Raw genomic sequence first — 14,508 nt, 5'->3', positions numbered from 1 at the left:
ATTTTTTAATATAAACTATATCTTTTATCAAATCTTAAACCTTAGTTTAAGTTTCATAAAATTTGAAGATTTGATTTATATTATTTTTTAATAAAAAAAAACAAAAGGGATAAATTGATTTGTGTTTGAAAAATCAGGGATGACATGGATTCAGCCAATAGTACAAGGTGAAAACCTAGACTATTCCTGAACCTTGAGGCAAATTGAAATTATCACTCTTTATTATTATTATTATTATTATTATTATTATTAATCACCGTGAAGACAAGATTTGAAACTTCGAATCTAGTAATTGCATTGACTGGATGACTAGAAAAGGTAACTGAATTAATCAATAAAAGCCAATAACGTACAGACAAAAGAAATGCCTCTCGAAGAAAACAAGAGCCTTTGACGTTTTCCTCGGCCCGGTAATAAGTAAAAACATCCAAGCTGTTCCTCCCCATCATGATCATACCCCCTTTACCCTGCAATACTCGCAGCTCCCGTAATTATAATATATGCTTTGAAAACAAATAAAAACTCAAAAATCTTCAGGTTTTGACTTGGATAATCAGTATCCTGCTCTTCGCAAAATCAAGTTTCAGATAATCTTTACCTGAGGTAGGATTGCCAGCTAAAAAACTTGAACTGCCTAAGATTCTTAGTGGAAGAGAGATTTATTTAGTCTTGAACATGAAAGCTAGTCTAGTGGGACTTCAAGCATTAACAAAAAAAAACGCAATGATGAAAGTGTTCCATGTCAAAAATTGAAGGGAAAATAAATCATACTGATCCACTGGCGAGGAATAGAATCCAAGAAAACGGGGTTCCATCTTGTTAACAATAAAAGCATATAGTTTCAGCTTTAGTTGAAAGTCAAAGCAGTGGATGCATAACGCAACTGTCTTGGCATATGAAAAGGAGAGGCACATGCTATTGGTAATTACATGAGCTGTAAAGCCTTGAAATGTGGTGAGGAATATAAACCTTCCTGCTCACTGCTAACAGCTACGGACACCATCTCTGGGTCCTGGTTTTTGAAGCTTGAAACAAAACTTCTGGGCCACCTTCTTCTTGCGTGGATAACTCAACTGAACTGAGCTTCAGTTGTTTGAACCAATAACATTTTTTTGTCTAACATGATATATATCCATGTGAATGGACAACTTGGATTCTGTGCAGTCCTTGTCGGGTAAAACAAAAAACAAGTGTTGAAAATAAGACGTCTGAAGAAAAATGTGACAGGTAATGCAATCTCACTTGGAGTTAAATCTCTCCCTCTCTCTGATTGAATTTAGCGAAGCTGGTGATGCTCTTTACCTGTTGCAGCATAATGTTTAGCCCTTAATGAACAAGTGATTAGCACAAGAACGTGAGGAAATATGTTTACGTGTATGATTACACATATAGGAAAAAGACAACGCAGTTGTTTTAAATGAAGGAATGCCAATTAATTATCTTAGTAGGTCCATCTGTGATTAATATCAATCATGTCAGAGGAGTTCCTTCTTAGAGTAAACATAACATCTGTAAGTTTGCCAATCATTGAAACAATTAGCAACCGCTGTTTTATCAAGAATAATAATGCTTGAGTCCTTCACAATTCTTTATAATGAAAGAGGTGGTTTGAAGTTTCAACTGTTCATCCAAATCTCAAAATCAAACAAAGTAAGTTTTTATTAAAGAAAGATATGGTTTTTTTAAGATTAACCGGATAAAATCCTGGTAACACTTTGGTTACCAACCTAGCCAATATCAATGCCCTACATGACAAATGTCTGTCTCAAGGTAGGAAGAAGTCTCTAGTGCTATACTGCTACTAGATTTTCCTAAGCGAGTTAATATGAAAGCGGAGTTTTTTTTTTTTTGGAAGTTGCGCTATGAGCAATCTCCATCACATTTGCAGGAATTTTTCAAAGCTTAAGAGAGAATTTCATAGATAACTTTAGAAATGAATGTCCACAAGAAATGTTTTTTCAACGCCTTTGTTGTCACAGAAATTCCAATTTGATGCAGTATATTTGTTTTGTCTTTGGAAATGAATATCTGCCTGCAATTGTTTTAGCATGAAAAACTTTGTATGTCGTTCTGCTACTGAAGAAGACAGATCATAGACCACACAATTAACTATAGGATTGAGCCTTGGCCCACAAGTTTTTGAGTTGAGTTTTCTTGAAACAACGCAATTTTCAAAAGAAACAGATCATCAAGAGAAATTCTCCTCAATGGAAAACAGAACAAGAGCCAAACTGCTTGCTGACAAAATAAGCTTTATTCACACTGATTTTGCTAAAGCCCGACAACTTGTACAAGTAAACATTATGAACCACCAACATTCCTTCATATGATAAGTACTCTTCATCTTTTAATTCTAAATTCCAGTAATGTCTCACCCTAATTCCAAAGATACTTTTTGTCTGTAGAATACAGAAAATACAGGACCAAACTCTGGCTAATAAAAAAGCTACCAGAAATTTGGCACGTCCGTAAGACATTTGGAGAAGTTAAAGATTCTAAGCAATCCGAACTGTTCTGAATCAACTTTAACTTATTTATTCAACAGAATTCTTGACAACACATCAGCTTGGCATAACAACGATGTAATAAATGGAAAGGATCAACAACCTATGCAAGGGACATGAGCAATGTGCCCTTGATCTAAATGTACGTGGAATTTAACAAGACATCAACATTTGGACGAGCGTTGAAAAATGATAATTGAGTGAAAACCACTAATCAATGAGCTACCAACAAATCTACAACAACGTACTTCTCAAGCAAGAGAAGCTTACAAGCCTGAGCTTCGCTCTACTGTCAAGCCAGTTCAAACAAATCTTTGCAGCATACTAGATACCATAACAACCTTGGCCACTAAAACTTGAACGAGCAACTGCGTTATCCCTTGTTGGGAATAATTCTGAACCACCCCCAACTGATTGGTTTTTTCTAGCTTGAAAGAGACCTTTTCTTTTACCATGGGCATGAGATTGAGCTCTTCCTTCCATACCATGTCGTGGACTAACAAATCTAGAACTAGAAAACCGATTTGCAGATTTCAAACTAGACTCAACCCCATCAGTCTCGGCATCTGTTCCAGCCATGAGTTCCATCAAATTGCTTCGAAACCCCAAATCTGAATACACTCGCCGTGTATCCATCATTGATTTCCTGCCCGCTTTACCATCTATTTCATTCAAATTCTCTTCTCCATCACCTTGTGGTCTGGAACCAAACCGTGTGTTTCTTAGTTCAACAGGACGCCCCATTGTCTCCACCATCATGCACGGATTGTTTAACCCATTCCATGAATGAAGCGGAACCAATTTACTCAATGTAGTTAACCAATCAACAACCTCCTTCATTGCAGGTCTCCGCTCCCGACAAGACCTCACACATTTAGAAGCAATCAAAGCCAGCTGCTTCCTAATCATAGGATCCTTAAGAGGGAAAGTTCTTGGATCATATATAGCAGCAAGTTTCCCCTTTTTAATTAGTGGAATTGCCCAATCTACAATAGAAGGCGGCGAATGCCCCACATCAATAGCCTTCCTTCCACTAATAATCTCCAAAAACAAAATCCCAAAACTAAACACATCAGTTTTAGTACTCAAATTATCCGGGGTAACATAGCATGGATCAAGATAGCCAATGGTTCCAGCAGGTGGGGTTGACTTAAGTCTATAATCATCATCAACACCACACCTAAGTGCTAAACCAAAATCACCCAATCTTGCATTGAAATTCCTATCAATCAAAACATTTGCAGACTTGATATCTCTATGGATTATGGGTGGGTTTTGTGAGTGTAATGTATCAATAGCATTAGCAATTTGCAAAGCCATCCTAATTCTTCTACCCCAATTGGGTGGTCTAGAATTTGAGTGAAGAATATCATAAAGAGTGCCATTACTCATAAACTCAACAACAAGCAATCTATCCTTGGTATCATTAGCAAAGCCTAATAAGTTTACCAGTCTTGGGCTGTGAATCTTGGACAAGATCTCGATCTCGTTATCGACTTCTTGGCCAATTTCAAAACCCTTTGACGGTTTCTTAACAGCAACATGTCGGCCACGTAAAACAGCCTTGTAGACACAGCCATGGCTGCCTTTGCCCAGCAGTTTCTGGTCAGAGAAACCATTGGTGGCTGCCTCAATATCACTGTAGTTAAACTCCTGGATCTTGATGGGTTTTTCTTGCTTGTTTTTAGAAGAAGAAGAAGATGTTTGAGATGTTGGGGTAGTAGAGGTTATGCCAATGGCCGAGTCTGCCTTGCAAGAAAGGTATCCCATCAGGAAAAATGTCGGTTTCTTTTTTTGGGAAATCAAGGTGAAAAACGAACTCTCGATGCTCTTTATCGATTGAATAGGTATGAAAGAATGAATATTGCAAGAAGTGCAAGACTTTGATACTTGAAGATGATGAGGAGGAGGTTCTTACAGAGGTAGTTTCTGTGTGGCACACTGTGGTTTTAGCCTTGTAGGTGGCTGGATGATGGGATGGAGGGGTGGGTTGTGGGTACAGCAGAAAGTCTTCTTTGGGTTCCTGGTCCCTTAGACAAGGTAGGGAGGAGAGCCCACTGGCTTGGAATCCCTAGGCTATTTTCATGCCTTAATTTTATGCATGCCTTTGCTAATTAATTAATTAACTAGCCGCTGCAGTAAAAGCTACTCTTCTTTTTATCTAGCTATATTACAGGGAGCGAATCCAGATAAAATGAATGATTATTCTTCTAAAAATATTAAAGATGAAGAAATATGATCTGTCAGCTTGAGCTCCCAAATGTTGCGTCATGTAATTTTTCTTATTTTGAGCTTCATACCTTTTTCTTAAATTACTACTTCTAGCCTTCCAGGGCATGTTTGTTTCTTTATACTTTCATGAAAATGACTGTTTTTTTTTTAAAAAAGAAATTATTTCTTCGAGGCAGAACATTGTGCTAAAAATGTTTCCTGTTCGTTGCAGTAAATGATGGAAGAAGTATGGTGATACTTGCGATTAAATAAGATGATAGTGAAGGGACGGCGGTTGTCATTGTGGCATGGCGGCAATATTGGAGAGGTAGTGGCTACACCGCTAACTAATGCTGGCAGCAAAATGAAGGCGGCGATAGCGGTGGCCAATAATGGTGGTGAGGCAGTAAAAGATTAATTGTCCGGATCATGAAATTCCTATTTGATTTGTATGGAGGGCAGCATTGTCTGCACCGCCCAATACGCTAGAAAAATGGACTCATATGACTTGCTACGCGGAGACAGCTACAATGTTGTTGATTTATGATCCAAACGTATCCTAAGGGCAATACCAGATTTAGAATCTAATTTGAAAAACAGCTTGAATTGCTAAATCATTCTGACTTTTGAGTCTAACTAATCCCAGTAAAATAGTATTATTAAATTTTTTTAAAATAATTTTTTAATGTTAATTTAGTGAGGTATAAACTAGATTTGATGAGGTTAATCAAATTATAAAACCAACTTTACCAGTTTAATTAGAATTGACTGAATTAACATCAAAATTGGTTTAATTTAAAACCCAATTAATTTGGCCTAAATGAATTCAGAATGTATAATTTCTTTTGTTGTTCTCCTTAATCTTTCTTGGTAAATAGATTAAACAATTTCCTTGAAAAACTTGAAATTTAAGGATGATGTGTTTGTAACAGTACTGTAGCTATCTTTCGTTCGCTTGAGGCTGTCGATAACTTTCCTGACACGAATGCTACAGAAAGCCCATAAGTTAAGTAGATACCAACCCATCACAGACCACTTCCTTCCGGACCAGATGTGCTGTGCTTTTTCTCGAGGGGACCAAAGCTACAAACCATAACTGAAAGGGAAGTTGTACCCTGCGACTGCTCTGAATTCCGGCGATTGATATCATAATCATTCTTGATAGAGAACAAACCATAACTCAAGGGCATTGCTCGTATTGTTCATATACTCTGGCAGACATGCTATTAATACATATAAGAATTAATCTCCAAAATACAGCAGGCACAACCATATTTCACCTTGATGCTGTAGCTTGACTTTTATAAAATTACAATTAGTTACTAATAATTAAGAGTTCTGAAAGAAGGTATGTATGTTTTTTTTTAATTATTATTAATGTGGATGCTCGGGCCAGCTTGCGTGCACCTCGACTAATCCTATGGGTCCTGAAGTTAACGTTTATCTAAACCTCTAGTGGCTATCATATTAACAATTACAGGACTCGAACTTGAGACCATAAAGGGAGTAAACTCTTTAATTCCTTAACTCTTACCACTTGGTCACCTACTATATAGTTGTATTTTTTTTTGGTTTAGCATAACTAGTATGCGGCCGTGTATTTGCTGATTTGCTTTCGAAACATGTTTAGTTTAATTTATAATTAGTAAAAAATATATGAATTAAATTTTAATAAAAAATACTTTTCTAACCTAGGTTATCATAGTGAGTTTTTTGTATTTGATTTTTCAAAATTCATTAATGTCTAGTCAACAAAAATTGGTGATTTAAATTTGGTAGAATTGATTGATTGATTGATTTTTAATGAAGAAAAACACTTGGTTTAGGACAATTTAGTCGGGTTTTCAGTTGAAAAGACTACACTTGTACCACCGAATGAACAATGTTGGAGCAATAAAACACCAACTACTTTCAGTTTATTAATTTTTTTAAAATAAACTAAAAGCCATTATCAGAACATCGTGACGTAAGACATATTTCATTATGTTATTGGAACAGTAAAATGATATTTTTATTCTTCCCTCGAAAACTGAAGAAGCTTGCAATTGGTGGTGGAATCGTTGTCTTTGCCGAGGGATTTATTAGACATTGCAAAATTAATTCGGGACAAATTGATCAGGACATTTATTTTTATCACAGTAAAATAACTATTTTATTCCTAAAAACAAAAAAAATATTTAGGTTTCGGTGGAGGGTTCTTTTGTCTCCTAAAAAAAATTCACGATTAAGTTACAGTCATACTCTTACGAGGAAAAAAAAAAGAACATGCACAGAAATACTTCTTTGTCTTTTCCATTTTGTTTAAATAGTTAGATGATGAAATTGACCTTAAAATCTAAAAAAACTAAGGCTGATTTCAAGGGCATTTTTTTTTATTTTTAAATTTTTAAATTTAGTTAAAGATTGTTTGATAATTTAAAATAATTAAATATTATTAAAAAAAGCATGAGTTGGTGTGTGATAGCCCTCGTGCCTTTCAGGCGACACTTGTGAGGTCGTATGGTTATCAAGATCCTTTATTTGCGGTAGTGGCAAGTTATCCTTTTTCTAGTAGTGTGGTGCATGCTCACAGAGAAGATTCGATTAGGCTACGACAAAGTGTTTTTACTTTCTCTCTTGTTTCATTGGAATTCTCACCAACCATTTCAAAAAATAATCGTGTCATTTAATTTGTATTTTTATAGATTTCAACCCTTAGTTTTTTGGTTACTAACTTTTTGAAATTTTAGTTTTTTTTTTTAATTTCATTCCTAGTTATTTATCCCATTTGATTTTTTTTAAAAATATTTAAAACGATACATAAGGAGTTAGAAATAACTTAAACTTAAAGATGCTATATTATCAATTATTAAAGCCTTGTTATTTAGACATTTTTTTATTCTAAATGCGGATCATCAGTCAACACTGATTTTTAAGTGTTATAGTTATTAAATTTATGAAAAATATGTATTTTATATTGATTAATAATCAACCATCAAACCTCTACTATTATAATTTCTTTATATAATTGTTCATTTTTAAAAGATTTCATGAAAAATCATTATTTTCCATACTATTTTTTAAAAATATTAAATAAAATTAGAATTGCGGAAAATAATCATTTTTTTTTTTGCGATGCTGTATGAAAAATAACAAAAACAACCATTAATTATTGAGAAATAACTGATGCTGAAAAAATAATAAATAAAGGAAAAAAGAAAAGAAAATGGAAAAAAAGGGGTAAAACTTGGTCTGGGGGCGCGCCAACCCAAATGCAGGGCCTCGAGGTAACCAGGTTGGCGTGCTGGGCCTGGAAAGGTGCGACACAGTAATTATTATATATATATATATATATATATATATATATATATATATATATAAAAGGGAAGGGAAGGCAGACGTGTTCTCTTCGTTAAGAGATGACGCGTCATCTAGTCTCCTCCCAAATTTCTAGTGACTTGAACGGTGTCGAAAACTGAAAATTTTCACACAAAAACACATTGTTTTAAAAAAATATTGAAAACCATGATTTTGATGTTTTAAGCTTTAAATTATTTATTTTTGATGTTTTTTTATAATTTTGATATGCTAAATTCAAAAATAAATTTTAAAAAATAAAAAATATATATCATTTTATTATATTTTTAAATAAAAAATACTTTAAGAAGCAATTTTTATCACATTTGATTTAAATTTATTATAAAAACACAAAAATCTAGAATGAAATTCAAAAAATCCAAATTTCTTCTCAAGACTCGATCTCATTTTTCTAGTTACATGGAGCGCTAAAACCATCATTAATAAAAATTCATAGTAAAAACAAATAAATCAGCACCAATATTGCAGCTTATCATAGATTTCTCTCTTATGTTTTATATCCTCTCTCTTTTTTCTATATCCAGGGATTTAAACTTCACACAAATAAAATTCAGATACCATTTCATACAACTCTCAAACATAAAAGATTAAAGAGGGAAAAAGTTTTTAAAAACCACTTAAAATTTATAGGAAAACAAAAGGATTAAAAACTACCTCTTTTTAATTTTGATGAATAATGTATAACCGTACTTATAAATAGTAGTATGCTTGTATATTTACATGCAAGGAATAATTAGTAATATTTTATTAATTATTTAGTGAGTATATCTTTAAGAAAAGATAGATATAAAAAGAAAGAGAAGATGAAGCTTATAATTTAATTTTTTATTTAAAATAGATTCAAAAAATAATTAATAAGACATCATTTAATTACCCTAAAATTTATGGGATAAAAAACAATTATAATTTTTTTTCTCTTAATCTTAATCCTTAATAACTCACTCGGAGAACAACTTGTGCAAAGTAGTGGCCATACTCATTAATACTCATATTTTCATCAACATAATTATTGTGTAAGAGATATTTATTTATCATTAATGTTATCAGGAGAAAATAACATTTCAACCCCTTAATTTAAACAACATGACAAGATTTAGAGACTATATATATACCTCTTGAACCATCCAGGTAAAAAACTCATATTTTTCTGTTCTTTAAATATTCTTACTTATATTTTTAAAGTATTTATTATATACAAATAAAAACAAACACTATTATTTTTATAATTTAAAGTTCATTCTCTTATTTATTGTAATCTCTTATTAAAAGTTATTGATTTTATTATCAAAGGATCCCTGTACTCCATCAAAATAGACTGTTTAGCGGGTGCTAGATCTTTTACTATCAATCATTAACTTTGTGAATTCTAAAAAAAAAAAATGTTAACGTGAACATGTGATTATCTATTATACAAACACACACAAAAAAAACTTCTTTTATGAATATATCAAATTTTGGAGCATTATCAATGACTAACTATATATTATGATAGATGAGATTCAAATTCTTAACTTATTGAGTGAGCAATATCTAAGAAGCTCTCTTGCAACTGAAGCAGCCTGTTTTCTACGTGAATTGATTGTGCAACAAACTTTCACATTAAAAAGATCAAAACTGTTGATCAAAACTCATTTTCATACCTTTATATTGTTTGTTTTCCAATTCATATATGCAAGAAAATCAGTGTTCATCATCCTGATTCAATATCGAGCTTCAATATTGCAGGCAGAACTGATGTTGCCGTACTAATTTCCAAAAGAAGCGTTTTCTAACAACAACAATAATAGTCTAGGAAGGGAAAAAATAAAACTAATTTATTTTTTAAAAGTGATACCATGCGTGTGTTTGATATTATAGTGTAATGTATTCTTTAAAAATATTTTTTATTTGAAATTATATTAAAATATTTTTTTATTTTTAATATTTACACATTAAAATTATTATAAAACACTAAAAAAAATCAATTTAATATTTTTTCACATCAAACATAATTTTAAAAAATATTAAAGAACAAAAACTATCATACTTTTAAATACCCATGATAAAAAGAATAATCACTTGGCTTGAAATTTTAATTTCGAGTTTTACTACTTCTCGAAAAGTTATACTAATACGAGAGCACGACCATGAAGCCCAAACATAATGGCTCGAAACTGGATAAAGGTAAGAGGATATGCCCCATTGGGCCTTGGCTTTTTAAAGAAAAAACTTCATGCAATACTAGGATTTTTAAAGAAATAAATAAAAAATCTATTTTAGTCCTTGAATTGCTTAGTTTAATAGATATGATTAATTTAATAATATGAAAAACTAAATTTAATACATAGTCTAAGTTTATATTTTTATTTATTTATTAAAATACCATGTTGCCAACTACTGGACAGTCCAAGTTTACATTTTCAATTAAATTAGATTAAATGCCATTCAGCCAATCTGTTCAATTCGACCATAATTCATCTGTACCATCCATCCATATATATATATATATTAGCCCATAGAAAATCGACGACGTGGTGGAATCTGAATCTGAAAAGTCTCTGGTTACACATCTTTCTAGAATAGGTGTTAGAAAGTGAGGGCTGGACACGTGCTCTTTTTCAACTTTTTGTTTAGTTAATCAGCTAGGAAAAGTTGATTACTATTATAATGTTCTTGTTATGTAGTTCAGTTGATTAAATCGTGTTTTTAATTAGAAGATTTCGAGCACCGGGGCTCCAGTATTTCTTATTATGTGATGGACAACCTGTCGTTTGTTTTGTTTTTTTTCAAAAAAAGGGGTAGACGACCTCGCCTCTTATAAAATGAAAAATAAATACTGGTCTGAGCATGTTGGACCACGTAGCCTCAAGTTTATAGTTTTTTTTTTATTGACTTGTTTTTTTTTAAAAAATTATGTTACCTGATGTTGAGTTTTATTATTTAATATTAGATTAAATGTAAACTGGTTTTTATATTTTTATCATATAATAAAAAAATTAATTTAATCTAGTGGAGTTCATAGCCTAAATTACGAGTTTGAAATATATTCTTTTACTAGACCTTTTTAATTGACAATATCATATCATGATAACTCTCATGTAATTTAGCTTAAGACTCAAGCTAAATAAAAAGCATCGTCGTAACTTAGTCGTATATATTTTAGAAGATAAAAGTGCTCCCGATTGAAAGCTAGGTTTTTCTTTTTTTGGGATTTTAAGAGCATAATAGTTATTTTTATGTGCTAAGAAACATTATAACCAATTTGTCCCTTAATTAATTTTACAATGACTAATATATCCCATGTTTTTTCGGTGAAGGGCGAGAAGGACAAGTAATCTATCCAAATTAAAAGCTTCTTCAGTTTTTTCGGTGAAGGGCGAGAAGGACAAGTACTAGGATTGTGTACTAGAAATGGATCATGTCTTGCTGGGAACAATATCTTTCACTAATGTCATGAATGAATTTGCCGAATTAACTTTAATTCATGCAACAAATTACAATCATAGAATTTATTTTCCGAAATAGAAAAACATATATATTTTGATGTCTTGTGTTTGTGATGACTTCATTGAACTTATTGGATTGTTTGTTGATCACAAAGATATCACGAAGAACTTAGAAAAGTAATTAATTTGATGGAGATAGTAGACATTTGTCCTGTTTTCAAACGGTAAACAAAACACAACGCCCGCCCACATCCGAAGTTTCCTCTTGTTGATCCTCTTGAGTCTTGACCACTACAATCGTTCTAGAAACTATGTATAGAAAATGAAATTACTATGACCGCTACAGTATTGTTTTATTGACTGGTCCGATGTGACGGTAGACTTTACAAAATGACCGTTATACGTTAATGACCCGGTAAAACACGAGCTATACTCTGACTCACGTTCTTCATGTACGCGCCTATCTCCGCGTACTCTTCAAACGCTCTAACATCGACCTTGTACTCTACAAACTTGGGGAAGAACAGCCAAAAGCCGGTGCTCATAACAAACCCAACAGTTAACATCGTCGAGATCATCTTCGGCAGCCGCCACCTGTTGTTCAAGACCTTCTTTAGAGCGATCTCGGCCGTTAAACAAATTCCATGAAGCAGAAAGAACCACGAGATCTCCCAGTTGGGCCTCACGCGCCCCAGATAGTAGAAAATGATCTCATGCATTATTGCCGATACCACAAAGGTTGCGAAAACTGCTGGAAGTGGGGCCCATTTCCGACCAATCAGATGGGATCCGATGGCACGGGTGGGTTCGTATACGGTGGGGCGTAGGATACTGGTGACGACGAGGTTCCATCTGCAGCCCCAGAAGTCCTGCAGCGAGGTAGCAAGGTATGGCTCGTTGAATTGAGGTTCAAGTTCCAGGCCTAGAAAATTTCGAGCCAGGACTGCACCCACGGCTAGAAGGATTTCAAGGAAAAAGTAGACATGGAAAGAGTACATGATCAAGATAACATTTGGATGAATGTAATCGCTGTAGTCATATGCACGTATCAGCATGGCCAAGAGCACACCCTTTACTGCATAATTCCGAAGGCCTTCTTTACCTCTGCTAGGAGCTGGGTTCTCTTTGCTTTGCCCATCTAGGCGAGGATTTGGAGATGGGGTTTCTTTATTTTTACCCTTTTGTCGGATCTTGATTGGTAAGCAAGCAAGAGCTATAAAAAGTGGTAGTGAGATTGATGGATCTGAAGACAGAGGACCCTTACCGAAAGCAAAGAGTAGGACCTTGAAGTTGGCCAACCAAGCGATGAAGAATGCTGTGCTACCACCAAGATGCACGGAGGAGATTTTAAGAGGGAGGTAGAGAAAGAGGCAAACTACTGGCAGTACAGAAAGGAGTCTTTTTGTTCCTTTAGGAACTATGTTTCTAATGGAATAGCAAAAGCACAGAGAAACGAGGACAGAAATCCACACCTTAATGAAGTTAAGAATCTCGCCCTCCATTTTTGTGTATCCCTAGGTTTTCTTATGCTTTGCTCTTTGATTCTGTTATTGATGAAGCTTTAAAGAGGAGGGTTTTGGATCAAAATTTAGGGCCTAAAGAAGGTTCGTAGAAATAGTCGTCCGTTGACACACTAGATCCATAGGCAGAACGAACGTAAGGGAGACTCCATTTTCAAAGATTCGATCTTTTTCTGCTTCTTTTAAATATTCTGACCATGAGGGAGGACGCAGAAGAGGACTGGAGTATTGTGAAGGAAATTAACACAATAACCATGTAACCAACTATTAAACTTAAGTCTATTGCAAGGGAAAAAGAAAGTATTCGGTCAAGTTAAAAGCAATCCAAATATCTTCTACTTCAATGCTTCTTACCAGTATGTGAACACAATTTTATTCTTTTACTTTTTTTGAGGAGGCGCACGCAGGTAACATGTGTTTAGATGGATGCCGAGATGGTGGAATTTTTCTTCTTTAGGCAGCACAGGCTAATAAAATATGTCTCGATGGATGGGCGGGCAGATGGTGGACGACTTGTAGTCCACATCACCAATTGATTAAATTTTCCAAGAAATATATAACACCATTCATTAGCCCATTAACCAAGATTTTATACGTAAATCTCTTTGCACATTTTCAAAAAATGTTAGAAAAAGGAAAACATGCATATATAATTTTTCCACACTCTTGATCAAGTTTAAATAGCACTCACTAGCCTAAATGCATCTTAACATAGGCCCAACTGGGTTTGACACTAGTCAAATCCAACATTTAGATCTAACAGGTGCTTCCAACCCAACGAGGTGAGCTTGTTGCACGTCTACCAAACGTGCTGAGCACGAAGATTTCTTGCCATCACACTTCGGGCATGGTCAGGTTCGCTCAAGCCTAATGCATAACCGGATCAACTACATCTATGAATTCAAATATAATGCCCGGATTTAATGCCACACCTCCATAAATTTTTACATAAATCTTAAAGGGATTATTTCTTAACAATATATTTAATTAAACAAGTCTTCATCTATTAGCTGGATAATATCAGTAGAAGACAAATGAATGGTTGTGGTTTTTTGAATAAATTAAGTGAAACACAACTATAAATATTTCATAAATCCTTCAAGCTTCATGTTCACAATCTCTTCGTTCTTAATATTTTTAGTATTATATATTTTCATAGTTTATTTCTCTAAAATATTATTGCACTTTCTCTCTTTAAAAAGATATCTGCTTAAGCATTTGAGAGTCTCCAAATCTACAAAAAAAAATCTTGTGATATCCCACATCAGAAGCGAGCGTCCAGAGTCAGAGCTTTATGAGTAGTGTTGGTCGCTGACCTGCTGTACACGTTTTGAGGCGTCGGGCTCAGAAATGGGCTCGAGTCACCAAGAACAAAATCGTGAGGGCGGTAAGGTTCAAAACGAACAATATACGACAGGTTGGGTCGGACTATTACAGTTGGTGCTTTGGAACACGTTTTCATTGTATCATACTTTTATTAAACTTATTTCG

At 33.9% G+C, this 14,508-nt stretch overlaps 2 protein-coding genes across 2 annotated transcripts; both read right to left on the bottom strand.

Annotated features, from left to right (window-relative positions):
* Positions 1-2,510: 2,510 nt before the first annotated feature.
* LOC133680448 (serine/threonine-protein kinase-like protein At3g51990) lies at positions 2,511-4,586 on the bottom strand. The gene has a single exon (XM_062103407.1). It carries the CDS (start codon positions 4,272-4,274, stop codon positions 2,829-2,831), a length of 1,446 nt encoding a protein of 481 aa, XP_061959391.1. The 5' UTR covers positions 4,275-4,586; the 3' UTR covers positions 2,511-2,828.
* Positions 4,587-11,653: 7,067 nt separating this feature from the next.
* Positions 11,654-13,323, bottom strand: LOC133679474 (acyl-CoA--sterol O-acyltransferase 1). Its single transcript, XM_062102080.1, has one exon. The coding sequence runs from the start codon at positions 12,997-12,999 to the stop codon at positions 11,902-11,904; it is 1,098 nt and encodes a 365-aa protein (XP_061958064.1). The 5' UTR covers positions 13,000-13,323; the 3' UTR covers positions 11,654-11,901.
* Positions 13,324-14,508: the final 1,185 nt, after the last annotated feature.

This window comes from Populus nigra, chromosome 19, assembly GCF_951802175.1.
Source record: "Populus nigra chromosome 19, ddPopNigr1.1, whole genome shotgun sequence".
NCBI classification, from domain to species: domain Eukaryota; kingdom Viridiplantae; phylum Streptophyta; class Magnoliopsida; order Malpighiales; family Salicaceae; genus Populus; species Populus nigra.
This window is presented reverse-complemented; position numbering and strand designations above follow the sequence as displayed.

What these genes read in the sequence shown, in the direction of transcription:
- LOC133679474 (XM_062102080.1), bottom strand. Translation starts at nt 12,999, where the DNA reads ATGGAGGGCGAGATTCTTAACTTCATTAAGGTGTGGATTTCTGTCCTC.
- LOC133680448 (XM_062103407.1), bottom strand. Translation starts at nt 4,274, where the DNA reads ATGGGATACCTTTCTTGCAAGGCAGACTCGGCCATTGGCATAACCTCT.